The 25,960-nt window shown below is 38.4% G+C and overlaps 1 protein-coding gene and 1 long non-coding RNA gene across 2 annotated transcripts; both read left to right on the forward strand.

Moving 5' to 3' along the window:
- LOC134845120 (uncharacterized) lies at positions 1–20,300 on the forward strand. The gene is made up of 3 exons (XR_010162711.1): positions 1–261; positions 1,836–1,884; positions 19,885–20,300. It is a non-coding gene; the product is annotated as an uncharacterized LOC134845120 (long non-coding RNA).
- Positions 20,301–22,945: 2,645 nt separating this feature from the next.
- On the forward strand, positions 22,946–25,606 carry LOC134843841 (uncharacterized). Its single transcript, XM_063860145.1, has 2 exons — positions 22,946–24,493; positions 25,071–25,606. Exons 1-2 carry the CDS (start codon positions 23,499–23,501, stop codon positions 25,390–25,392), a joined length of 1,317 nt encoding a protein of 438 aa, XP_063716215.1. The 5' UTR covers positions 22,946–23,498; the 3' UTR covers positions 25,393–25,606.
- The last annotated feature ends 354 nt before the right edge of the window (positions 25,607–25,960 follow it).

Below are 25,960 nucleotides of genomic sequence, written 5' to 3' on the forward strand. Positions count from 1 at the left end.
CAAAAAAGCACCGTTTTTTGCCGATTGAGCTTCTCGATATAACCAATATTGCCAACAATTCGACATTTACTATATTTTTTGATTGGTCGCAACTTCGAAATAAAAAACCAAATTATTTACATTGTGATACAATAATCCACCATTTATCAGGAATGGTTAACTTCCTTCTATTGTTTCTGAATTGTGTTGTAATTATCAACAGTTACCATACCTACAATTATTACCATCATTATGATTCCGGCGGCTATGCTCCTTTTCCAAGTTCAACAAGCAGAATTATCAGGAAATTAGATGACAATTTTCTTTTGCTCGTCATTTATGACAGGATAATCTAAAAAATGTAGCGTTTAGAATGGTTTTTAATTTGGAACAAGGCGAAAAAGGCTAATTTTTCTAACAGGTCTCTAAGAGGAGGACTTTCTAAAAGAATTATTCTATAGTAACGCAATATAAGCAGTAATAAAAACTGATTAATGAAAATTTTTTGTAAGTGATCTTGAAGTGGGCGCGCTCTGCGTCCACCGGCACTGCGCCGACAACAAACTGGCACTCTCATAAACAGTTTTTGTCCTTAAACTAGCATCACACAAAAAGCATCAGGCTCATTGCATTATCAGTTTTTTTGCTTTTGGTTGTTCTGCTCTTGGACCATTCTTCTTCTAGACCGGCCTGTCTCTCTCGCACATTACACTGGTCCTGGAAATTTTGTACCCATTAGTAGTAGTAGTAGTAGTAGTAGAATCATTATCAAAAACTTAGTAATAGTTAGTAATAGAATCGTTATCAAAAACTCTTCTGGTTGCACAAAAAAGTTTCAATTTTTGATCATCGACTTAGATATAGCTTTAAAATTAATTTCGCTCAAATTACAAAATAGACAAATAGACAAAAAGATCGACAACTTTTTAAAAATGAGGTCGGGCCGACACCAAAAGAACATTTCATAAGCAGAACTAATTTATGTTCAAGTGCAGAAAAATTGGATCATCCACCAGTATGATACGTGTTCCGTGCGGAGGCGGGGCATTGAGAAGAATAGTTCAAGAGAAGAATGGGTTCAAGGGCATGAATACATGGTTGGAACGGGAAAATCGATGTGTGAGAGAACACAGACAGTTGTTTTCAGGTCGCCGGTGAGAGTACTAAGCGCACGTTGTGGGCTCTTATTTTCGCGTAGAATCATACCCAAGTTCGCAACAGATTGGCGCGACTTCGGTGGTCAAAAAATTGTTTTTTAAGCTGTTTGAGAATAAACAATTCGTTTTTTTAATACTGCTAGGTGATATGAATTTTAATTAGAATGCTCGTAATCTCCTAGAACGCAAGGAATTGTGGTATTTTTCCTGCTATCAGACCCTTTCTGCTCTTAGATGCTCTGCTCATCGTTCGGTGACCGAAGTAACCTAACAACCCTAACCATTTCCGAGACCCGACCTATTCTTATAAATGAACACGTTAGGCCTGTGGAACAGATTTTCCATTACTGCCACTCTAATTCTGTTTATGTTGCGTTATCTTTCTGCTCTAGCACACCTTCTGCTCTGGGATCATTCTACTCAATGCCCTCCTCGCCTCCTTTTTCTAAGCAGTTTTTGAAAAAAATCAAATCAGTGTGTGCACCGGTTGTTTTTGGCCAGCTTTCTTTATCTGAACAATTTTTTATATCAAATGAAGCGTTTTCTATCAAATTGGAAAAACAAACTTTGCAGAAGAAATTGTAATTATTATTCTTGAAAACTTGACGCAATTCAATTGGCTGCTCTTTGGTAGGTGTAAGAACTCATCTGTATCTAAGTATCTTTCATAAAAAACTGATAGTTTTGCTTGCTTCCAAGGATCAGACTGGAGTTACTACTACCCGGGTCTATACTTTGACGACATCAGGTAAAGTTTATCCAACTCTTATTTAAAATCTTCACCTAGAAAAAGGTCTCAGAAAAACAATACTGCTCGTATCACTTTGAAACCCTGAATGTTCCGACTGTCCTTTAACATCCATGCAGTTTGATGAAAAATGAAAAACTGGAAAAAATGTATTTATAGAATTTTCCCCAAACGCTATGTTAAGTACAAAGTGATGCATTTAGCGTCTAGTAACGTATTAATATAATTAGTAGCAAAAGTTCAGACAAACAATTAATTAAAATTAGTAATCAGTGCTTTTCGAAGTTTGTTTTGCATGCAAAATCTAAAGCCGAACAACATTGATTTTTTTATTCTTAGGATATTATTAATATAATCGTTTTTGCATTGAATAAAATAGCCGAATAATGTAGATGGCTATGACAAAGGCGTTCATCAGCAGCAGTCTAGTGTTTGATGGTGATGATTTTTTGATGGATTGCACTGGCTTAATGCCACAAGCCAATTTTCTTAGTATAATTTCAATTCCCTGTTGAAAACTTCATTTTTGATCGATTACACTTCAAAGTATTTGACAAATGGTTTTCTTCAACTATTTCATTTTCGGTACGAATTAAGTTTTTTGGGACATTTTTTGAGCAGTTCCAAGCGTCATGGAAAGAAAAACTTTTTTTGTTCCGATCAATTTTCTCCCATTTGATGCAGCTTTTTTGCTAATGGTGTCATCAATATCAGAGCGTTTAATGTTTTTTTTTTTCAATTTTTTCGAGGAATGAATCAAATTCAAGAATTACTAAATTAATTATTTCCTCAAAACCATGGCAGAGATGAATCGTAGTACAGTGCTGACTTAAATTAACCGGACAAAACGCGTTAAACTTGAAATTTAAAACCCATTTTTCTCAAAATGGGTTGATTTTAGGTGAAAAATTATGAAGACAAAACTTGCTTAAATTTTTAGCAGAATTAAAATGGTGCAATTTGTTCTGCGAAATTCTGGCCCGAAATTTTACCCCAAAAATGGTTCATTTTGGTTTTTCTTAGTTAATCAAAAATTACGCCGAAAATACCCGGCCGATCACAGACATATTTATACCAAAGTGAGATCATTACGTAGCCCAACAAACTTTAAGAAGGGTATTTTCTCCAAAAAAGATGCATATTGTTTAAAAATTGTTTTGAACTAAAAAGTTGGTATTTTATATAGTAAAAATGACTTTTTTTGTCTAGCAAACAAAAACAAATTAACTTATACAATATTTTGGAGAAAATACCGTTCTTAAAGTTTGTTGGGCTACGTAATGATCCCACTTTGTTATAATTATGTCTGTGATCGGCCGGGTATTTTCGGCGTAATTTTTGATTAACTAAGAAAAGCCAAAATGAACCATTTTTGGGGTAAAATTTCGGGCCAGAATTTCGCAGAACAAATTGCACCATTTTAATTCTGCTAAAATTTTAAGCAAGTTTTGTCTTCATAATTTTTCACCTAAAATCAACCCAATTTGAGAAAAATGGGTTTTAAATTTCAAGTTTAACGCGTTTTGTCCGCTTAATTTAAATCAGCACTGTACTACGTTGAGTCCACATAACCTAATTTATTGATTTCGGGTTCAGAAAAAATGCGTCATTTTAGTTGTGCTCCGGGTATCATAGCTGAGATAAAACAATCGAAATCGATAAGTAGACTCACGATTAATGTGATTTAGTATGTAGCAAAACAAACAAGACTGCTCGTATCAGGGCGAAGCCCTGAATGTTCCGACTGCCTTTTAAGGTCTATGAAGCAGAATTATGCTGAAAAAATTAAACGTAAAAAAAATGAAAAAAAAAATTGAAAAAAATTTGAGATTTTTTGTGAAAATCATCCCCCCGTGAACGCCATATAGAGTACAAAGTGATAGTAACAAATCCTTTATGGCAAATAGGCTTTTCTCAACCAATTTGGAACGATTTCTAAGACGGATTAAATCTACGCTTACGCGTTAGTAGCGCGAAATATATCGCGCGTTAATTGTCCCAAATTGGCCAAAATGGCAACCTTTAAACCCCCATAACTTTACGAAAAATGATCACAAGTTAAATATCTTCTCGAATTTAAGCTCAGGACGGCAATACTTTTTGAGTGATAAAAAAACCGTCAAAAACCGTCAAAAAAAACCACTCGAGCACAAATATTCCGTTACTTTCGATACGAAATTCGAAAGAAACCATTCACATTTTTTTAATAAGCTTCGTTCAACTAATTTGGAATGATTTCTAAGACGGATTAAATCTACGCTTACGCGTTAATAGCGCGAAATATATCGCGCGTTAATTGTCCCAAATTGGCCAAAATGCCAATCTATAAACCCCCATAACTTTACGAAAATTTAGGATTTTTAAGTATAATTGCTCTGATATAAAACTTTAGTTTGATTAAATTCACATTTGTGCGCTCGCTAAATTTAGCCCACTTTTGACATCATTGGTACTGCGGTCATAAAAAAGGCAGATGCTTTCGAACCGCATTTTTTGAAATGCTTATCAATCCTTACTTTGATGAACGGCTTCCACTGTTTTTTGTCAGATCAGAACTTTTGTTAAGGCAGAGAGCTGAATTTTTGTCAGAATAAAGCAGAGAGTTCAAATTGCAATTAAATGGAGTTGTATATTTTGGCCTTTGATTCAGGCAATATTTCCTACCTTTTGCTTCATTATAGTTTATAGACCGAAAACAACTACAATAATAAGTCTTTTAAAAGCTGGTATCCTTTTGGTGTCAACACTCCATGTTTCTGGACAACACCGCATCATGTAGCTATAACATTCAGGGGATACACAAAGTATAGTCACCGGATATAGAAGTTGCATCTTTTATTTTCTAAGCAAATTTTTTATACTTTTAATTTAGCAAATTTTTTAAGAGGTGTTCTTAGAGCAAAAAAAAACCATCAACAGCAAAAATTTTAAAGTATTCATTAGAAAGCTGAGGATCTAACCCGGGTTGAGCAAAAATGCTAGTCATACAATTTTCTCAAATGAAAAAAGCTAATCATACACTTTTCATGCAATTCCATAAGTACAGAAAAGTGCATGAAAGGTCTATGATTACTATTTTTTCATATATGGAAATTGTATGACTAGCGTTTTTCAATAAACCAGAAATATTGATTTTTAACATTTTAATTTCTCAAAATTCTTTGGTTGTGTTCGTAACCAAACACAAACAAGACTGCTCGTATCAGGCCGAAGCCCTGAATGTTCCGACTGCTTTTTAAGGTTTATGGAGCAGCAGTAAAAACAATAAAAAATTTAAATGAAATAAATTAAAATGAAAACTTTTTTCTCTAAAATTTGAAAATTTTTATGAATATCATCCCCCACACGCCATATAAAGCACAAAAAAATAGATTTCGTTCCTTGTAACAAATCAATTATGGCAAATAAGCTTCGTTCAACCAATTTGGAACGATTTCTAAGACGGATTAAATCTACGCTTACGCGTTAATAGCGCGAAATATATCGCGCGTTAATTGTCCCAAATTGGCCTAAATGCCAATCTTTAAACCCCCATAACTTTAAGAAAATTTAGGATTTTTAACTATAATCGCTCTGATATAAAACTTTAGTTTGATTAAATTCACATTTGTGCGCTCGCTAAATTTAGCCCACTTTTGACATCATCGGTACTGCGGTCATAAAAAAATGCAGATGCTTTCGAACCACATTTTTTGAAATGCTTATCAATCCTTACTTTGATGAACGGCTTCCACTGTTTTTTGTCAGATCAGAACTTTTGTTAAGGCAGAGAGCTGAATTTTTGTCAGAATAAAGCAGAGAGTTCAAATTGCAATTTAATGGAGTTTTATATTTTGGCCTTTGATTCAGGCAATATTTCTTACCTTTTGCTTCATTATAGTTTATAGACCCAAAACATCTACAATAATAAGTCTTTTAAAAGCTGGTATCCTTTTGGTGTCAAAACTCCATGTTTCTGGACAACACCGCATGATGAAGCTATAACATTCAGGGGATACACAAAGTATAGTCACCGGATATAGAAGTTGCATCTTTTATTTTCTAAGCAAATTTTTTATACTTTTAATTTAGCAAATTTTTTAAGAGGTGTTCTTAGAGCATAAAAAACCATCAACAGCAAAAATTTTAAAGTATTCATTAGAAAGCTGAGGATCTAACCCGGGTTGAGCAAAAATGCTAGTCATACAATTTTCTTAAATGAAAAAAGCTAATCATACACTTTTCATGCAATTCCATAAGTACAGAAAAGTGCATGAAAGGTCTATGATTACTATTTTTTCATATATGGAAATTGTCTGACTAGCGTTTTTCAATAAACCAGAAATATTGATTTTTAACATTTTAATTCCTCAAAATTCTTTGGTTGTGTTCGTAACCAAACACAAACAAGACTGCTCGTATCAGGCCGAAGCCCTGAATGTTCCGACTGCTTTTTAAGGTTTATGGAGCAGCAGTAAAAACAATAAAAAATTTAAATGAAATATAATAAAATGAAAACTTTTTTCTCTAAAATTTGAAAATTTTTATGAATATCATCCCCCACACGCCATATAAAGCACAAAAAAATAGATTTCGTTCCTTGTAACAAATCAATTATGGCAAATAAGCTTCGTTCAACCAATTTGGAACGATTTCTAAGACGGATTAAATCTACGCTTACGCGTTAATAGCGCGAAATATATCGCGCGTTAATTGTCCCAAATTGGCCTAAATGCCAATCTTTAAACCCCCATAACTTTAAGAAAATTTAGGATTTTTAACTATAATCGCTCTGATATAAAACTTTAGTTTGATTAAATTCACATTTGTGCGCTCGCTAAATTTAGCCCACTTTTGACATCATCGGTACTGCGGTCATAAAAAAATGCAGATGCTTTCGAACCGCATTTTTTTAAATGCTTATCAATCCTTACTTTGATGAACGGCTTCCACTGTTTTTTGTCAGATCAGAACTTTTGTTAAGGCAGAGAGCTGAATTTTTGTCAGAAAAAAGCAGAGAGTTCAAATTGCAATTTAATGGAGTTTTATATTTTGGCCTTTGATTCAGGCAATATTTCTTACCTTTTGCTTCATTATAGTTTATAGACCCAAAACATCTACAATAATAAGTCTTTTAAAAGCTGGTATCCTTTTGGTGTCAACACTCCATGTTTCTGGACAACACCGCATGATGTAGCTATAACATTCAGGGGATACACAAAGTATAGTCACCGGATATAGAAGTTGCATCTTTTATTTTCTAAGCAAATTTTTTATACTTTTAATTTAGCAAATTTTTTAAGACGTGTTCTTAGAGCATAAAAAACCATCAACAGCAAAAATTTTAAAGTATTCATTAGAAAGCTGAGGATCTAACCCGGGTTGAGCAAAAATGCTAGTCATACAATTTTCTTAAATGAAAAAAGCTAATCATACACTTTTCATGCAATTCCATAAGTACAGAAAAGTGCATGAAAGGTCTATGATTTTTATTTTTTCATATATGGAAATTGTATGACTGCCTTTTTCAATAAACCAGAAATATTGATTTTTTAAATTTCTCAAAATTCTTTGGTTGTGTTCGTAACCAAACACAAACAAGACTGCTCGTATCAGGCCGAAGCCCTGAATGTTCCGACTGCTTTTTAAGGTTTATGGAGCAGCAGTAAAAACATTAAAAAATTTAAATGAAATAAAATAAAATGAAAACTTTTTTTTCTAAAATTTGAAAATTTTTATGAATATCATCCCCCACACGCCATATAAAGCACAAAAAAATAGATTTCGTTCCTTGTAACAAATCAATTATGGCAAATAAGCTTCGTTCAACCAATTTGGAACGATTTCTAAGACGGATTAAATCTACGCTTACGCGTTAATAGCGCGAAATATATCGCGCGTTAATTGTCCCAAATTGGCCAAAATGCCAATCTTTAAACCCCCATAACTTTACGAAAATTTAGTATTTTCAAGTATAATCGCTCTGATATAAAACTTTAGTTTGATTAAATTCACATTTGTGCGCTCGCTAAATTTAGCCCACTTTTGACTTGCGGTCATAAAAAAATGCAGATGCTTTCGAACCGCATTTTTTGAAATGCTTATCAATCCTTACTTTGATGAACGGCTTCCACTGTTTTTTGTCAGATCAGAACTTTTGTTAAGGCAGAGAGCTGAATTTTTGTCAGAATAAAGCAGAGAGTTCAAGTTGCAATTTAATGGAGTTTTATATTTTGGCCTTTGATTCATTTTGGCATTTCCTACCTTTTGCTTCATTATAGTTTATAGACCCAAAACATCTACAATAATAAGTCTTTTAAAAGCTGTTATCCTTTTGGTGTCAACACTCCATGTTTCTGGACAACACCGCATCATGTAGCTATAACATTCAGGGGATACACAAAGTATAGTCACAGGATATGGAAGTTGCATCTATTATTTTCTAAGCAAATTTTTTATACTTTTAATTTAGCAAATTTTTTAAGAGGTGTTCTTTGAGCAAAAAAAACCATCAACAGCAAAAACTTTAAAGTATTCATTAGAAAGCTGAAGATCTAACCCGGGTATTCATATGAAAAAAGCTAATCATACACTTTTCATGCAATTCCATAAGTACAGAAAATTGCATGAAAGGTCTATGATTAGTATTTTTTCATATATGGAAATTGTATGACTAGCGTTTTTCCATAAACCAAAAATATTGATTTTTTACATTTTAATTTCTCAAAATTCTTTGGTTGTGTTCGTAACCAAGCACAAACAAGACTGCTCGTATCAGGGCGAAGCCCTGAATGTTCCGACTGCTTTTTAAAAATTATGGAGCAGCAGTAATAACATTAAAAAATTTAAATGAAATAAAATAAAATGAAATTTCTTTTCTAAAATTTGAAATTTTTTATGAATACCATCCCCCCACACGCCATATAAAGTACAAAAAGATAGTTTTTGTTCCTTGTAACAAATAATTATGGCAACTTCGTTCAACCAGTTTGGAACAATTTCTAAGACGGATTATTTCTCCGCTTACGCGTTAATAGCGCTAATTATATCACGCGTTAATTGTCACAAATTGGTCAAAATGGCAATCTTTAAACCCTAATAACTTTACGAAAAATAATCACAGGTGAAATATCGTTTCAAATTTAAGCTCAAGACAACAATACCATTTGAATGATATAAAAAAATTCCGTCAAAAAGGGCTAGTTGAAAAGTCTGAAAGAAAAAAAAACCCACCCCGAGCACAAATATTCCGTTACTTTGGTATCGAAAGTCGGAACAATGACATAAACTTGATTACTCAAACGTAGTAACCAATGGTTTGGCCGTCTCGCATTAAAAATACATTTGGAAACAGCCTGAAAAGTTTAAGTTCTGTCTCACACAAATAATTTAACCAAAGTAACGAATTTTTAAATTAACAGACATTGATCATGGCATACAAAAACATGCCATACAGAAAAAAGAGGAGTTTTAAGCGTTTTTGAAAAAAGCTATGAAGAGAAAAGGAAAGGAAAAAAAATTCAATATTAGTATATCCAGGACTACGTTATACACACAAAAAATTAAATTTTGCATGCAAACTTTTTTTTTTCAAAAAATGTTTTTAGTACGAAAATCAATTTGCGGTTGAAAAAAAAAACAACGGAAAAATTTTCTGGGGCAATTTCAAAAATACTTTGTCGTCGCCATCAAAAAAATGCTAGTCATACATTTTCCATATATGGAAATTGTATAATTAGCATTTTTTTGACAAAAAGTTTTTCTTTTTTATTTAGTACGATACACCGAATTTTATGCCAAAACAAGAAACAAGTTTTTCGAAAATTCGACGACATCATTTTTGCAAAATGTATGAAATTTGTATGATTAGTATTTTTCCATAGACTTAGTTTATGGAGCTGTATGATAAGCATTTTTGGTCTATGGAGGTCAACCCGGGAAGATAGTCCCCCACTATAAAGCTTTTCACTTACTTTAAAAAAAGTACAGCAAACTGCTTAGCTGCGAAAAAAATAGCAACAATTTTAGCAGTCCATTTGGTATATTGCTGAATTTTAGGCAATATTTTTTACAAGCCTAGTATACAGTAGATGTTTTTTCCTTAAGGTGCAACCAATATGAGGGTGTGCGCTCAATCTGAAAAAACTGTATAAGACAAATTAAATTATGAGTATTTTTCGGTAAACACACATAACAAGAAATAAGCAATGTCAACGGTTTGCATAATCAAGATCACAAAATCAACTTGTTTCGGTACAACTCGTTTTTGAGATAATTTCGCGCAAGCTAGTCACAAGAACCGGTCGGTAATGTCCTTGAGACAGATTGCTCTTTTTGGCGGTCAGCCTTAATCAAGGCTGAACCGAATTAGAACCAAAAAACAGTTAAAATAGGATGTAACCCCCGTTTTTAGTATATTAATACATGGGCAGGTGGGGGACTCGAACCTACGTCAACTGTTAACCTATATAATCGGCGTTAGTTTAGGCCACTCGGCCAACTGTGCTTATTTTATATGCATCTATACTCGTTTTATTCTATACTCTTGTTTTGCATTGCAACATCCTCCCCCCCTGAAGAAGGAAGAACCGGAGCGAGCTTAACGGTCGGCCGCGTGACTGAACGGGTTGCGGTCCTGACAAGGGCGGATCGGGCGCAACCGTCCTGTCCGTAGTTTAGCTTGACGATTCGGGCGAGAGGGTAGTACCCACGCGGACTATCGGGCTCAATCACCCACACGAGATCGCCTGTTTTAAGAGTGAAGTCAGAATGAGTGTGCCACTTGACACGCTTATTCAGCGAGGGAACATATTCTCGAAGCCAACGAGACCAAATCGCGTTAGCATATGACTGCGCTCGCACGTATCTTTTCTTGTGATCGAAGTGCTCCCCGGGTAAAAGCGAAGGAAAGCTTGTGGCATGTTGTCCAAGCAAAAAATGGTTTGGGGTTAACGCTTCTAACTCACGTGAATCGGTACTAACGGGAGTGATTGGCCTCGAATTCAAAGCCTGTTCAACTAAGCAGAGTGTTCCTAACACCTCTTCAGTGACTCGCCTACTGCCTAGGATATCGTACAGCACGCGCTTCACGCTTCGGACGAGGCGTTCCCAGGAGCCGCCATGATGGGGTGCGCCTGGCGGGTTAAATTTCCAAAAAACACCTTTATGTGCAAAAATGGTCGGAGCCATGCCATTCCAGCTCTTCATGCAGGCAAGTAATTCCTTTTCCACACCAACGAAGTTCGTGCCATTATCCGACCAGATTGTGCTTGGCGTACCACGGCGCGCAACGAACCGTTCAATGCCCATGACACACGAACTGGTGTCCAGAGATGGTACAATCTCAAGGTGTACAGCCCTGGTGGTGAGGCAAGTAAAAAGGAATCCCCATCTTTTTTCCGTGCTTCTGCGAACCGGAACGTAAAGCGGTCCAAAGTAATCCACACCCGTATGATTGAAGGGTGGTTGCTTATATCCGAGACGTTCGACAGGTAGATCGGACATAATTGGCTGGATGGTGCTTGCTTTGCGTTTACGGCATGTCACACATTGATTTTCGATAGACCGAAGTAGTCGACGCAACCCAAGTATTGCATATTTCATATTTAAAACGGAGCGCATGTAATCTAATCCTTGATGAAAATGCTTATGGTGGAGGCTGCGGGCCAACAAACGAACTAAGGTATGTCGGGCGTCGAGTATTATTGGGTGCTTAGTATCAAACTCGGTATTCACTAAGCGCACAATCCGTCCGGTGGAACGAATGATTCCAGCGGGACCGATAAATGGCGAGTATGTGGCAATTTTACTACTATTCTTAATAGGTTTGCCAGCGGTGAGTGTTTTTAACTCAACGGGAAAGGATTCCATCTGAGCAAGACGAATCAGTTTGCTTTCTGCAATATCAAGTTCAGTGGGGTCGATGATTCGTAAGTCCTTACCACGAAAATGCTTATGTGAAGGCAACATCCTCAACATAAAAGCGACTACTCGTTTATATCTTGTAAAGGAACTGAACCTTTCCCAATTGAACCCGTGTTCGGGATGTTTGATTGATGTGACATCGGTGACGAAGGATGATGATGTCTCCAAGCAATTATCAACATCAAAAGAAGGACCCTTCAAACGAATTTTGTTGATTACACGTTCGTCGGGTATAAACGGCCAATCAGTAGTCCTGAGAATGCTCGGACCAATAACCCAGCTGCTATCCTTGAGGGCTTCCGAAGAAATCCCCCGCGTACCGGTATCAGCTGGATTATCGCCGCTCAGAACATGGTGCCACTCATCAATAGTGGTCGACTCGAGGATTTCGCCGACACGATTAGCGACGAATACAGGTAATTTTTCAGTGGAGTTTAGCCACTGCAAAACTGTTGTACTATCTGTCCACATAAAGACATGATTAATAGAGACGGTAAGGGCGGTCAGTATATCATCTTTTAGTCGTGTGGCGAGCAGAGCAGCTTGAAGCTCTAGCTTCGGTATAGATAGCGCTTTCATGGGCGCAACGCGAGCTTTACCAAAGATGAAGGATATTTGAGTTTTATGCAAGCTCGCGAGTCGCGCACGCAAAAATCCAACAGCACAGAAAACGTCCTGCGAGCTATCACCGAACATGTGGAGCTCAATTTGATCAACAGGCTCTGTGAAGTAACAACGGGGAATAGTCAATTGCCCTAAGAGACGGAGACCGGAGTACCACTCGAGAAACTTATCTCTTATGTCTTCTGGCAATTCGTCGTCCCAACTTTGACCACTGATTTTCCAAATATCTTTCAGTAAAAGACGGGCCCTAACTGTGTATGGAGCTACTAACCCAACAGGGTCAAACACAGAAGAGACGAAACTCAAGACGGTTCGTTGAGTTATTGCTTTATCGAGAGGACGATCCACGCTTCTGCTAACAACCAATGTGTCTTTCACATGGTCCCACTTAAGACCTAAGACGTGTGATGAATGTTCGGCACCGTTACATATTTCCTTGATGGGTGAAGATCAGGTTTCGGATTCCTCGGGGTTCATTGCTGAAGTGATTTCATCAGCATTACTGACAAATTTAGTCAAATTAAATCCTCCCAATTTTAGTAAGGAAACCAAATCGCGACTAGTTTTAATTGCTTGGGTAACGTTCTCGAATGAATCCAAGTAATCGTCCATGTAAAATTTTTCATTTACGACTGAGGCGGCCTCAGGGTATGTGGACATATTATCAGTTGCTGTTTTTTTTAACGCGAAATTGGCGCACGTAGGCGAATCCCGTGCGCCGAATATATGGCGAGTGTACTGATGAACTACCACATCGGAAGTGGTATCCTCCCGCCACAAAAAACGGAGCGAAATTTGATCGCGGGCAAGGACTCCTACCTGGAGGAACATACCCTCTATATCCGCGGAGACGGCGTACTTATGTTGACGGAATCGCAAAAGCACAAAAATTAAAATTTGGAGTAGGTCAGGACCCACCAATAAGGACTTATTTAAGGATGTGCCATGAAACTTAGAAGCCCCATTAAGGACTCGGCTCACCTTACCCTGCTTATTCGGATTTACGACGGGATGGTGCGGAAGATACCACTCGCGATCGGAACGCTTACGTGGATCATGCGGTTCGACGGTAACGACATAGCCTTTCCTAATGTCCTCTCTAATTGTTTCTGCGTATCTTTCGCGCAGCTCAGGGTCTTTACTTAACCTTCTCTCCAATGATTTAAATTGGGCGAGTGACGAGTAATAATTGTTTGGTAGACTGACATTACTATCAATCCAAAGCATAGGCACAATGTATCTTTCGCCATTGTGAACGGTTTCAGAATTGAGGATGGATAAAGGATGTTTATCCGCGGCGGAACGGGCATCGACTTGTTTGAAAGCACCATACGATTCCAACTCGTACCAGGATTTTATCTGGTCGGTCAGAGAAGAATCTTCAACAACACACTTGAAACACGAAGAAGTAGAATTACCGGACGGCGGCAACGGACCACTTAAGACCCAACCTATCGGTAGGCGAACGGAACACGGTGAGTTTTTATCATCTCCGAAGATGAACTCAATGGGTCTAACGGTGTGGTAGTAGTCTTGTCCGATAATAACTTCAACGTCCTCATAAGTCTATTGAATGGGCTTAATAGGTGCTAATTGTGGATATTTATTCTGCAAATCAGCAATATTGATTAATTCGGAACCAATCCGAATATTGTCTTTAACATATGCACAGAGAGAAAATACGAAATCACTATTATTCGGCTCGGAGGAAACTGTAAACTTGACCCTCTGAGTCTCAACAACGGTGGTTGAATTGAAACCACTAATTGACAAGTTAACGAGCTCCCCTACTAAGCCGAGACGGTTTACGAGTGACGAAGACACCCAGGAGTGAGTCGATGCACTATCACAAAGAACCAACGTCAGGAGACCGGTTACATCCGAGGATACACCAAGTGTTGCAATTGGCAACAACCCTTTAGAAGATTCAATGTCATGTACATCACTAACAGCGGCATGGGTGGAAGTGTTTGTATTCTCCTTGGATTTGTTTGTTCCAGCCTTATTCGAGACATTTGAATTTTCCTTCAGAGGAAATATTCTTTCGGCTCCATGGAGCAAGACATTATGTGTGCTATCACACTCTGGCTTCGGGCACTTTTTTGTTCTAGAACATTGCCGGAAACTATGATTGCCTATGAGACAAGCGAAGCAAAGTTTCTGTTCAGCTACGTATTTTGCTCGCTGAGTAGCATTCTTTTCCTTAAAAACAGCACAATTCCACAATGCATGACTACCCTTACACAAAACGCACGGCGGAAACTTAGACTTATCCTGAGCTTTACTAGTTACCTGGCTATTGGCTGCAAAACTTTGGTTGTTTTTGGTTTAACCGGTTCCTCGTTTTTTGCCTTAGAGTTGAGTAAACGTAATCTTTCATGCCCCTCGGCCTTTTCTTTCAACCAGTTGTTAAAGTCTAAGAGTGTTGGTCGCTGCCACTTATGTCTAACAGTATGCATTGACCAAGCCTCCTTGAGGTTAGGCGGAAGTTTACTAACAGCTTGGTTTAACAGGTTAACACTCTTTAGATCATTGTGGAAAGACAATGATTTGAAAACTGCTACGAGGCCAGATATGGCAGAGGAGAAACTAATGACATTTTCCGAATTGTGCATCTTAAGTGGAGGAAAAGTATTCAGCTTATCAAGATGCGCACCAACAATGGCATGTGGTTGCCCAAACTTCCGTTGCAAGGTGCCCAGTGCATCCTTGTACATAACGCCACCATAACTAAACTCCGCAATTGCGGTTTTTGCTGTGCCTGTGACGAGCGTTTTTAAGTATGTCAGTTTCGTATCATCGGTGAGAACAGCGGAATCAACGGTGGACTTAAACTGACCAAACTATTCGTGCCAGTTTAACGGGTTGCCGTCAAACTGGGCTAACTTCCATTCAGGAAGATGATCTTTGCGGCTATGCATCAATAATTCCGCCAATTCACGAGCGGAGAGAGGTCGATTCGGTGAACAACCTTGGTTCGGATAAGCAGAAGACGGTGCGTAGTCTTCGTTGACTGGCTGATAACCAGTATTAGTATGATTGACGAAATGCGGAACATGTTGTGGATGAACTGGGGGAGTATTAAAATACACAGTCCCACCACTAGTATAAGGAGCGGCGGTGTTACACGATGGGACAACAGTTGTCACATTAGAAAAAATGTTTCCAGCATTACAACACTGAGCAGGCGTGACGATTGGAGTTGTAGCAGCCAATCGCCATAAGTTTGCATCACTTGTGTAGTAATCGTTGATACTAGGTGACACAGTATGCGGAACAAAGGGAAGATTATGTTGCGTCTGGACTGGCGCTGCATGGCAATTAGGTGCCGAAAAGAAAACCGGCGTTGGGTTTACTCCAGAAGATGAGAAGCCACCACCAGCAAACGCAGGCGACAAAGAAACAAAACCAGAACCGGGTTGGGCCGGTAACATTGGGACAGGTAATGATTCCGGTTGCGCGATGGCAAAACTACCATTAGTTATGTTTGAACTCATGGTCTGTAAAGGAACAGCAGACGGTGGTGGTAACACGTGTGCACTAGAATGCATATTGTTAACTGGGAATGGAACAGAGGCTGGGAATGAAACAGAAGCTTGCAATGGCAAAAGGCTTGCACTGCCAAATTGAGGCATAGCCCGATGTCCATAACTATGGATTCCAGGGTCACTCAATGCTGTGTGCTCATGGTTATGACTATTATTGGTGTGAATTGCATGAGCAAGGAGGGCGGAAGTCGTCGGTCCTGACGAAATGGGTACATGAGTGAAGGCCTGCAAACCTGGCGCACTAGCAACGTCGGGAGGTGCTTGTGAACTAACAGAGTCTACCCAATCATTAGTTCGATCGGTTGCTACCTTTGAAATAGGTTGACTTACTCCTGTCAAGTTACTTTCCGCTACCTTCTCGCTAACCTCAGATGAACTGTCCTCAAGTTCAAACGCTTTCAATTCCATTTCAATTTGTTGCTTTTTATGATTTTCAGCCAATTGCTCTAGTTCCAGCTGACTTTGTTCGAACTTAAGACGGTTCTCTTGCTCTTTAAGTCTTAAAGATACTTGATACTGCCTTTCCAGCTCCTCATGGCGTCGTTTTACTAAAGCTAACTCATGCCGTTTCTCACTTGATGACATAGTGCGAACAGTCGACGTATGACGAGTGGAAGCAGATTTATCAGACTTATGTGAGTCAAGCTTTCTACTATCCTTAGACTTATTAGAGACCTTAGACCTGTTTTCAGATATTCGTGCTGCTGAATCACTTGTTTTGTGCGAGCGTGAGGATGTCTCAGACCTAGTTTGTTGTAAAGATCCCTTGCTCCCTGTAATGCCGGCTGCTGGAAATGACGAAGGTTCAAGGCTCATCTTTTAACTCTGAGCTTCGTGCATTACTTTATCGTTCATTTCGGTTACTTTCTTAAGCCAAAGGTCTTGCTGAGCAAAAACTTTTTCTGGATTTTTCGTTTTTCCGGCTAACCTAATTGATTGCTCATTGACGTCGACAGTTTTTTCCAACGCAAATTTACATTTGTAAACAGCATTATCAATTTTTGTAGTGCGACTATTATTCTCAATATACTCAAGTAATAGTGAGTGACCTTTAAGCAGCTCATTTTCTAGATTTAGACGGGTTTCGAATAACTTGCATATCTTACTTTGGAATTTTTCGTCAATGTTTTTCACAAATTGACAATATTCTACGGATGCTCACTTATAGAAAACAATCAATAAAATGAGATACTGTTTTGGTACGTAATTAAATTTGCATTAGTAAATCAACATTAGCTTACAAGACGGGGGAACTTGACGTCTCAAAGCTTCTACCTGAAGCCTATTTCTTATAGCTTTCCGAGCTTTGAGGGGTAAGCGGTTTCGCTTCTTACGTGTCTTAAGGATATTAAGATTAGCGCTATAACGCCTTAGAAGGAGGAGAGTCTTTAACTCAAGAGAAGGAGGCTGGTGAAGCTCTTTGTTCTTCTCAATTAGTACCTGGTCCTTAGCCTTACGCTTAGAGATAAAGTCTTTAACGACGTTGATAACGAGAATACCTGTTGAAACTAAACTTTCCTCTATATCCTCGGTTCCGTTCCGTCTACAGTATACGATCGCACAAATGTTTGTCCTATACCTTAATAACAAATTGACAAGTTGCTCACTACTCAGCTTGCGGTTATTGTTGCTGCGGTGCCTACTTATCGAGTTATTAATGGCGTCGTGCCAAATTACAAGGTCGTTACGGTGCGACAAGTAATGATGAAGGTAGTACTGTATTGTTTTCTGAGAGTCCCTAGCGTTAAAGTTCAAACTTAAACCTGGCTTCGTAAAGCAAGTATCTTTGACGCGCCTCTGGGACGGAACGGGAAGTTTTCGGAGCGCGTGATCCAAAGAACTAGCTCCTAGAATGAATACCATACACATAGGGGACCTATGCGACGGCTTCGTTACGCTTAAGTACCAATGGGGTTGGAAAATTAAGTAGGTCGGTTGAACTCCAACAACACACACGGAGTAAACCTGAGGATGAAAGAATTCAACTTAACTCACTTAATATCACCCTACCTGACCACTTATCTTTACTGTCACGCAACGACGTCAATAATCGGACGGGCTGAAACGGCTTTAATTTATTTGAAGCGCACTGGCTTTCAGTTTCACCAATGGTGGGTGGGGGATCAGGCAAATTGGTTAAGTTCCAACAACACACGCGGAAGAAACCTGAGGATGAAAAAACTCAACTTAATTTGCCTGATATTTCGCTATCAGACCACTTAACATTAGGTTGGTGTCATCTTACAGCACAGTTTCGCAGAATTCTGGAGACGTTTTGAGGATTTTTTGGTAATTTTTTTCTTACTTTTTTCACAAAATTTTTCAGAAAATTTTGGTCAGCAGGATCGAGTCATAAACCAACCCAAAAAACTAGTCCAGTACCTCTTGTCTATGTTCCGATTTCACTGATTAATATTCCGTTCACAAATATCCAAAAATTTTTGGTATCGAGAAAAATTACCGGGGGCTAGCTTGCGGGGAAATTTCTAGCATATATGACATCGTAAATCACTTTTAAAGCACAAATTGAAAGTTTTAAACTAGTCGAGTCTTACAGTTTTAATTGGAGATTGGCGACACCGGGAAAAAACCAAAACTTCGGGTGTCGAGAAAAATACAGCTCCACTTCGCCCAAAAGTCAACAATCAGGACACCTAAACAGGCCTCTCTTCCGCCAGTCTGCTCTTTCGCCTGTCTGCTGTATCGTCTGTCGGCTCTTTTGGCCAATCGCCCACTTTCGTCAAGTTAACTGTGTGAAGCGTTTCGGCCAATTCGGTACTCTGACGACTTTCGGCTAAACCGCACAATCTGCAGATTTTCGGCCAGCTGAACAATTTAACAGCTTTCGTCCAAATGCCCTCTTTCGGCTAATTAGACACTTTTCGGCCAAATGCCCACTTTCGGCCAATTAGAAACTTTTCGGCCAACCGCTCACTTTCGGCCAATTAGAAACTTTTCGGCCAACCGCTCACTTTCGGCCAATTAGACACTTTTCGGCCAACCGCTCACTTTCGGCCAATTAGACACTTTTCGGCCAAACGCCCACTCTGTGTCCCTTGTGTCCCTCGGTGAAGCTCGTGTCGTAAAGAGAAGACCTCGGTGTCCCTTGTGGGGCGCCAAAATGTGCGCTCAATCTGAAAAAACTGTATAAGACAAATTAAATTATGAGTATTTTTCGGTAAACACACATAACAAGAAATAAGCAATGTCAACGGTTTGCATAATCAAGATCACAAAATCAACTTGTTTCGGTACAACTCGTTTTTGAGATAATTTCGCGCAAGCTAGCCACAAGAACCGGTCGGTAATGTCCTTGAGACAAATTGCTCTTTTTGGCGGTCAGCCTTAATCAAGGCTGAACCGAATTAGAACCAAAAAACAGTTAAAATAGGATGTAACCCCCGTTTTTAGTATATTAATACATGGGCAGGTGGGGGACTCGAACCTACGTCAACTGTTAACCTATATAATCGGCGTTAGCTTAGGCCACTCGGCCAACTGTGCTTCTTTTATATGCATCTATACTCGTTTTATTCTATACTCTTGTTTTGCATTGCAACAGAGGGTCTAGCTTAGATTCTCAATTTATCATGAATATTTTCGCCAGAAAACTTAAACTTGCAACTTCCATGTCCTGTGACTACTAAGTATCTCTCGATTAATGTTTTCCCAGATAAATTTTGAACTATAGACTACTAGCGAGCAGAAAGGCTGAGGAATCTGAAGTTCGCTGGTGGGTATAACACGAAATTGTTAAACCAATCTTCTAAATTTAGAGGAAGAGTAGTAAGTTCAGTAAAAAAAACGAGTCTCGTATTAAAAGGCGCTCTGAGCACGAAGCGATAGCTCTGTTTTCTGCTACTCCAGACATACTTAACGCATACTAGAACTCTTGCAAATTTGCATTTGAATAATTGCGTTCAAGGTATGGAGAGTTCTACGACGGAGGATTCTTTAGTCACAACTCGGGGCGACTCCACAACCGCCGACTGTTTGACATGCGGGGTTATCGCTTGAACCGGAATTCAATCTATTCCAGAGGCAACCGGAAGTCCTACAGCAACCCGAGCAGTAAAGGCGGGAAATCTTCATCGGGGGCTAAAAGTGGGTGGGGTGGCACCGGATACTTGGGCGTGATCAACAGGAGCTCAAACAACAACAGATGGTGACCTTAACTCAAAAGAACCAATGTGTATCTGTAATTAGCGTTTATTAGCGATTTTGAGGTATAAAAGAACTGTCTGAAATGATGTTTGTAATGCATAGTACTAAACACAATGATATTATGTTTTTAAAGCTCTTATGGTCCATGTGAACAATTTCTCTCCTAAATAGAACAAGACTGCTCGTATCAGGGCGAAGCCCTGAGAGTTCTGACTGCCTTTTAACGTTTATGGAGCAGTAATAACACAAACAACATAAAAAATTAAATGAAACAAAATAAAATGAAAATTTTTTTTTTCTAAAATTTGAAAATTTCTCTATGATAAATCATCCCCTCACACGCCATATAAAGTACAAAAAAATAGAAACATAATTATGGCAAATAAGCTTCTTTCAACCAATTTGGAACGATTTCTAAGGCGGATTAACTCTCCGCTTACGCGTTAATAGCGCGAAATATATCGCGCGTTAATTGTCCCAAATTGGCCAAAATGGCAATCTTTAAACTCTCATAACTTACCAAAAATGATCACAGGTGAAATATTTTTTCAAATTTGAGCTCAGGAGAACATTAACTTTTGAATGATATAAAAAAAATCCGTCAAAAATGGCTAGTTAAAAAGTCGAAATTTGTCTGAAGAACAAAAACCCACCCCGAGCACAAATATTCCGTTATTTTGGTATCGAAAGTCGGAACAACAAGATAACAATCTCCTGAATGTTCCGACTACCTTTTAAGGTTTAAGGAGCAGTAATAACCTAAATAAATCAAATGTAATAAAATAAAATGATTTTTTTTTCTTAAATTTGAATTTTTGTATGAAAATCATCCCCCCACACGTCATATAAAGTACAAAGGATAGATTTCGCTCCTTGTAACAAATCAATTATGGCAAATAAGCTTCGTTCAACCAATTTGGAACAATTTCTAAGCCGGATTATATTTCCGCTTACACGTTAAAAGCGCGAAATATATCGCGCGTTAATTGTCCCAAACTGGCCAAAAGGGCAATCTTTAAACCCCCATAACTTTACCAAAAATGATCACAGGTGAAAAATCTTTTCAAATTTAAGCTCAAGAGATTATTACCTTTTGAATGATATTAAAAAATTCGGTCAAAAATGGCTAGTTAAAAAGTCGATAGAAATAGTAATTTTCAACAAAAACCTTATTGAAGGTATCAACTTTATGAGGTCAAACTCAAAAAAATAATTTACCTCCGATTATTTTTTTAAGTTCTAGGGGTTGGAAAATTGCCAAATTGGCCATGTTCTGGACTTAATTATGCACGCCTAGAACACTTCATTCTTAATGCTGAGTGCATAACGCGAATTATTTATCCGTGGCGAATTATCCCGCACAACAAAATGGTTCCAAATTGAGTTGAGGCTATCTAATCGGTCGCAATATTTCGTACGACTCAGTGTTTCGCACTTCGATATTGTCCAATTTTTATAGGTTTTCAATATTTTCTTTTCCCAAAAACTATTCGATATGAATTAAGGGACAGCCGGAACATTTGGGGATTTGCCCTGATATACGAGCAGTTTAGTTTGTCTCATAAATTTGTCTCATAAATTGTTAGCTTATCGTTTTTTGCAAATCTTTTTTTTCTCTCTCTAATCCAATTTAGTTCTTTGTCGTTCCTTGAGTTAATTATTTTTTTTCCAAAAATTTTATGACGCCGCGCTTAGAGAAATTTTGTTAATTTAACAAGCGGCATCAATTACAAAGACCATTTTTTTTTAAACTTCCGTCGATTTGAATTAATTTATTTTCAGTGATTTGGGATGAGTAAAAACAGCATTCAAACCAGTTTTTGGCAATGTTGAACAACATTTTGATTCTCGGGCACTGTTTTCGGCACTGTTGTACTGCCCCGGATTAAACGGGCATTGTCAAAATGAGGTTTGAAATCCGAGTAAGCCGTGAGTATAGCAGAATTTGATAAAATTTTTGGCAAAAAAAAATAGAAATCATAATCCGTTATAATCAATTATAATGGATTTTAATTGAATTACAACCCAATGTAATGAATTTTTTTGGATTCAGGGGCAGATTTATGCCGCTCAAGCCCCCCCCCCCCCTAAGGAATTCGACGCCCTCACCAATCAAAGGTCCCCCCAGTGGTATTATTTTACGACCAACCATTTTCGACCGACCAACCCGGCAATATATAAATACAATTTTTGAAGGTGAGAGCGCGCCGAAAAACGCCATTTTTGGTTAAAATGTTCCTGAAAGATTCTGAAGGTGTCGTCCTTTTAAGGTCTTTATTGTGTTCAGAGGGCGATCAGAAATTTCATTGAAATGCTCTAGTAAAAAAATGACCACCTTCCTAGTTTGTCCCAATTCGGCCTTCTTATAAGTTTGAAGAATAAAGTTTATACATTAGTGAATTTTACTAAATCGCAAAATTTAGAAATTTGGGGCGAATAAGTAAAAAGACCCTGTTCGACTCATGATTCGACCGACCCTAAGTGTTACGGCTTTCGAAAAAGTGACGGAATATTTTTTGATTTAAGGGGGATGTTCTTTTGGTCCAAACTCTTGACAGCCAGATTACACCAACGAGTTCTTTAATCTTTAGGTGGAAAAGACTATGGGAACTCCTTAGAAAAATTCTCCCCCAACAATATCTTTATTCTGATATTTTCTATGGCTGGATTCCTTTTTCAATTTGTTTGACAAATTCTTAGGGCGGGGTCATTATAAACTTTTGATAGAAACGGCTTTAACTATTTACTTGCAACTAAATTTAGCTAAACGCAAAGACGTGTTCAAGCAATATGCGTTCAAAACAACTAAACTCGTTGTATTTTATAAAATATTCAGTCTAATTGTGAGTCACTTCTATTGCATTTATACCAAATACGTTTGCACCAGTTTCGTACCGCGGGAGTATACGCATTTTTATTACCAAAACGCACAATTTTTTACCGCATAAATAACTAAACGAAAAAAGCTATTAAAGTGAAGCATTTATCACAAAACCATTTTCGTGAAACAGAAAAAACGCATTAAGAACGTTTTGCAGCAAAAGATAAATTCATTCCACATACCGACTATAAATTGTGTCCCCACATATAGTAATTCCCAGTGCAGTTAAAGTCACCGGGATAAAACAGAGGGAAAAGGCATAATTTTATACATTTCACATTTCTTTCAACCACGTGCGTCAGAGCAGGCCTTCCCGTTATTTTGTCTGAAGTTCCAAAATAGCCCAAAATAGGTGTTTCGTCATATTCATTTTTCCTAAAAAGGAAAATTTAACTGACATATAAAACCAATTACGGCTGTTAACATAAAAAGTATATTAAATTTAAATTAATCCGGCAAGTTTTTCCAGATTTTATTGATTAATTTTAATCACCATGTCTTACTTCGGTGATGACCTACGGGACAGACAAATTCCCGAGCGCAATTTCATGGCACGGTTCAACGACGACGACGACGATGACATAGAAGCACCTCCGAGGCGACCTCCTCCCCCTAGAGGACCGGCGAGCAGGGGTTACGAAGGAGAGGATCCGAGGAATCAGGGTCAATATCCTCCCAGACAACAACAACCGATGGAACAGCCAATGAATAATTATCCGCCTGGAAATGATAATTTCCCGCAGCGCGGACGTGGTCGTGGACGTGGTAGATACCCGCGGCGTGGGCATGGTAACTACCCGCCGCGCGGACGTGGTGACTACCCGCCGCGCGGACGTGGTGACTTCCCGCCGCGCATGCGTGGGGCGCGCGGACGTGGTGTCTACCCGCCGGACAGACGTTCAGAGCCTGAACCCGGTCTACCTTATGGTTCGGAAGAGGAGCTTCAAGGATACCAGCCAAATGGATCACGTTATGTACCGCAGCACCCGCCATTTTTCGAACAGACAGAGGCCTTCGAAAGAGGTCCTCCTAACTTAGATCCTGACTTCGAGGAACAGCTTAACGAAAGCTTGTCAGGTGGTGCCACTCTCGTTAGCGATGACACGTACCAAGGTATCGAAGAAGGCGAAGGGTTTGCGGCCAAGATATCGAAAACCAGCATTGCTGTGTTTTGCTACGTTATCGTTTGTTTAATCTGTCTAACTCAACTCATAATGGGGGCTATTTACTTGTATCGGTGTCCCACGAATGACAACATCCCCGAATGGAACATGATCATTGGAGGCGTGACTTTGGTCATTATCATATGTATCGCGCTGCTCCATGGCTGGGAGAGAGTGAGGAGAAATGCGGAGCATCCGCTGAAGCCCTTCGACGACAGAGGACGCTCTGCGACATCTCTCGGACAGTTCCACAAGATGTCATGGTTGTTTTTGAGCATCATACAGCTGCTCGCCCTGGTAGCCGGTACCATCATCATCGCAAGAAGGTAAATGATAGTTCGCTTAAGTTTCTGCAATTTTAGTAAGTTCGAAACTTAATATTTTCTACGTTTTTGCAAAAGGTTTTTCATTAAATGTATCTTTTAAAAGTTTGTGCAAATTTAGTTTGAAACTTAATATCTTTGGTATCATAGCTTCCAAGTTCTGCGACGCATATGTGTTTTTCCGTACTTCCTCGTCATGATTTCGCCCCCTTAGCCCAATTTTTTTTCTTTATTCCATTTTCTCAAGCAAACCGTTCACTGTTACAGCTTGATAGAAACTTTTTTGGCTGCAATTTTTTTTAAGTAGCCTGTGTTTTTCTAGCTGCCCAGTTTTATCAACCCAGAAAAAAAAGCAGATGCGATTAGGAATCTGGCAAAGGCTTCATTTAAAATTCGATGGCATCGCCCAACTTAAAAAAGAACCTTTCTCTTTTTTCCACGCCAAAATGCTCCGCCTACTCCAATAAAACCAGAGGATAATTCCATTTCTTCCCCATCCCTAACTAGTGTGATGTGAAATTATTGTCTTATTCCCGACTTGTAAAAATTGTTGATGTTTTTAACCAACGGTTTTGTATAGACGACCCGAGTTCGAGTTGGAACGAGATGACTTGAACGACGACCCTTTTGACGACTACGATAATCGGCGACTGACGGGGTTGAGTCGGTTCCATGACGCCGAGATCATGAACCCAGAGTTTTGCGACCCCGGAATTTGGGTGTTCACGCTCGTCATCATCATCGTCGGTTGGGTGTACCTGGCGTCTCTGTCTCTCGTCTGGTTCTATTCCTTCTGCTACAGTCCCGACATCCGAGTCAAAGAAATTCGACCCACCGAGGTTGTCTATTGGGAGAAACAGAAAAGCCAACAACCTGCTGTGAATGCAAACATCTACTCGTGAAACGACTTAAAGTTGAAAACTGATCGGATTTAACGTTGAAAAAAAATTGTAGGAAGTTTTAAAAAAAAAATTAATTCGAAACAGCATGTTTTGGAGTTTCTGATGTTACTGTAAATATGTTTTCATATGAAATATGATTAATTTTAAATTCTGTTGACCTGATCTGTTATTAAATGTTTTCCGTACAATCTTTAATATATAACTTTAATTTTGAGACAGTTTCAAATGCTACTCGAACAAATTTTCAAGAAAACTTTTCTTTTTCGATTCTCTTTCGATGAAATTTTTGTTTTTGCTTACTCAGTTGTATCTTTCCTGCTTTCTGAGACAGCAAATATATTTTTACGCTGCTAGTGGTTTTCATTTGTACTAGTTGACGATCGAAATGATAGTTTTCAAATTATTTTTAGAATACCCCAATGAAGATAACGATTTCCGGAGCACGAAAGAAAGAAAATTTTACAATTTTGATCAAGTTTTGAGAAGTTTTTGATTTTGAAGACAACTTGCGGAGATCAAATTAACAAAAGTATTACACTCAGGATCATTTTTTGAAATGTTCTGAAGT

This window comes from Symsagittifera roscoffensis, chromosome 4 (assembly GCF_963678635.1).
Source record: "Symsagittifera roscoffensis chromosome 4, txSymRosc1.1, whole genome shotgun sequence".
NCBI classification, from domain to species: Eukaryota; Metazoa; Xenacoelomorpha; order Acoela; family Convolutidae; genus Symsagittifera; species Symsagittifera roscoffensis.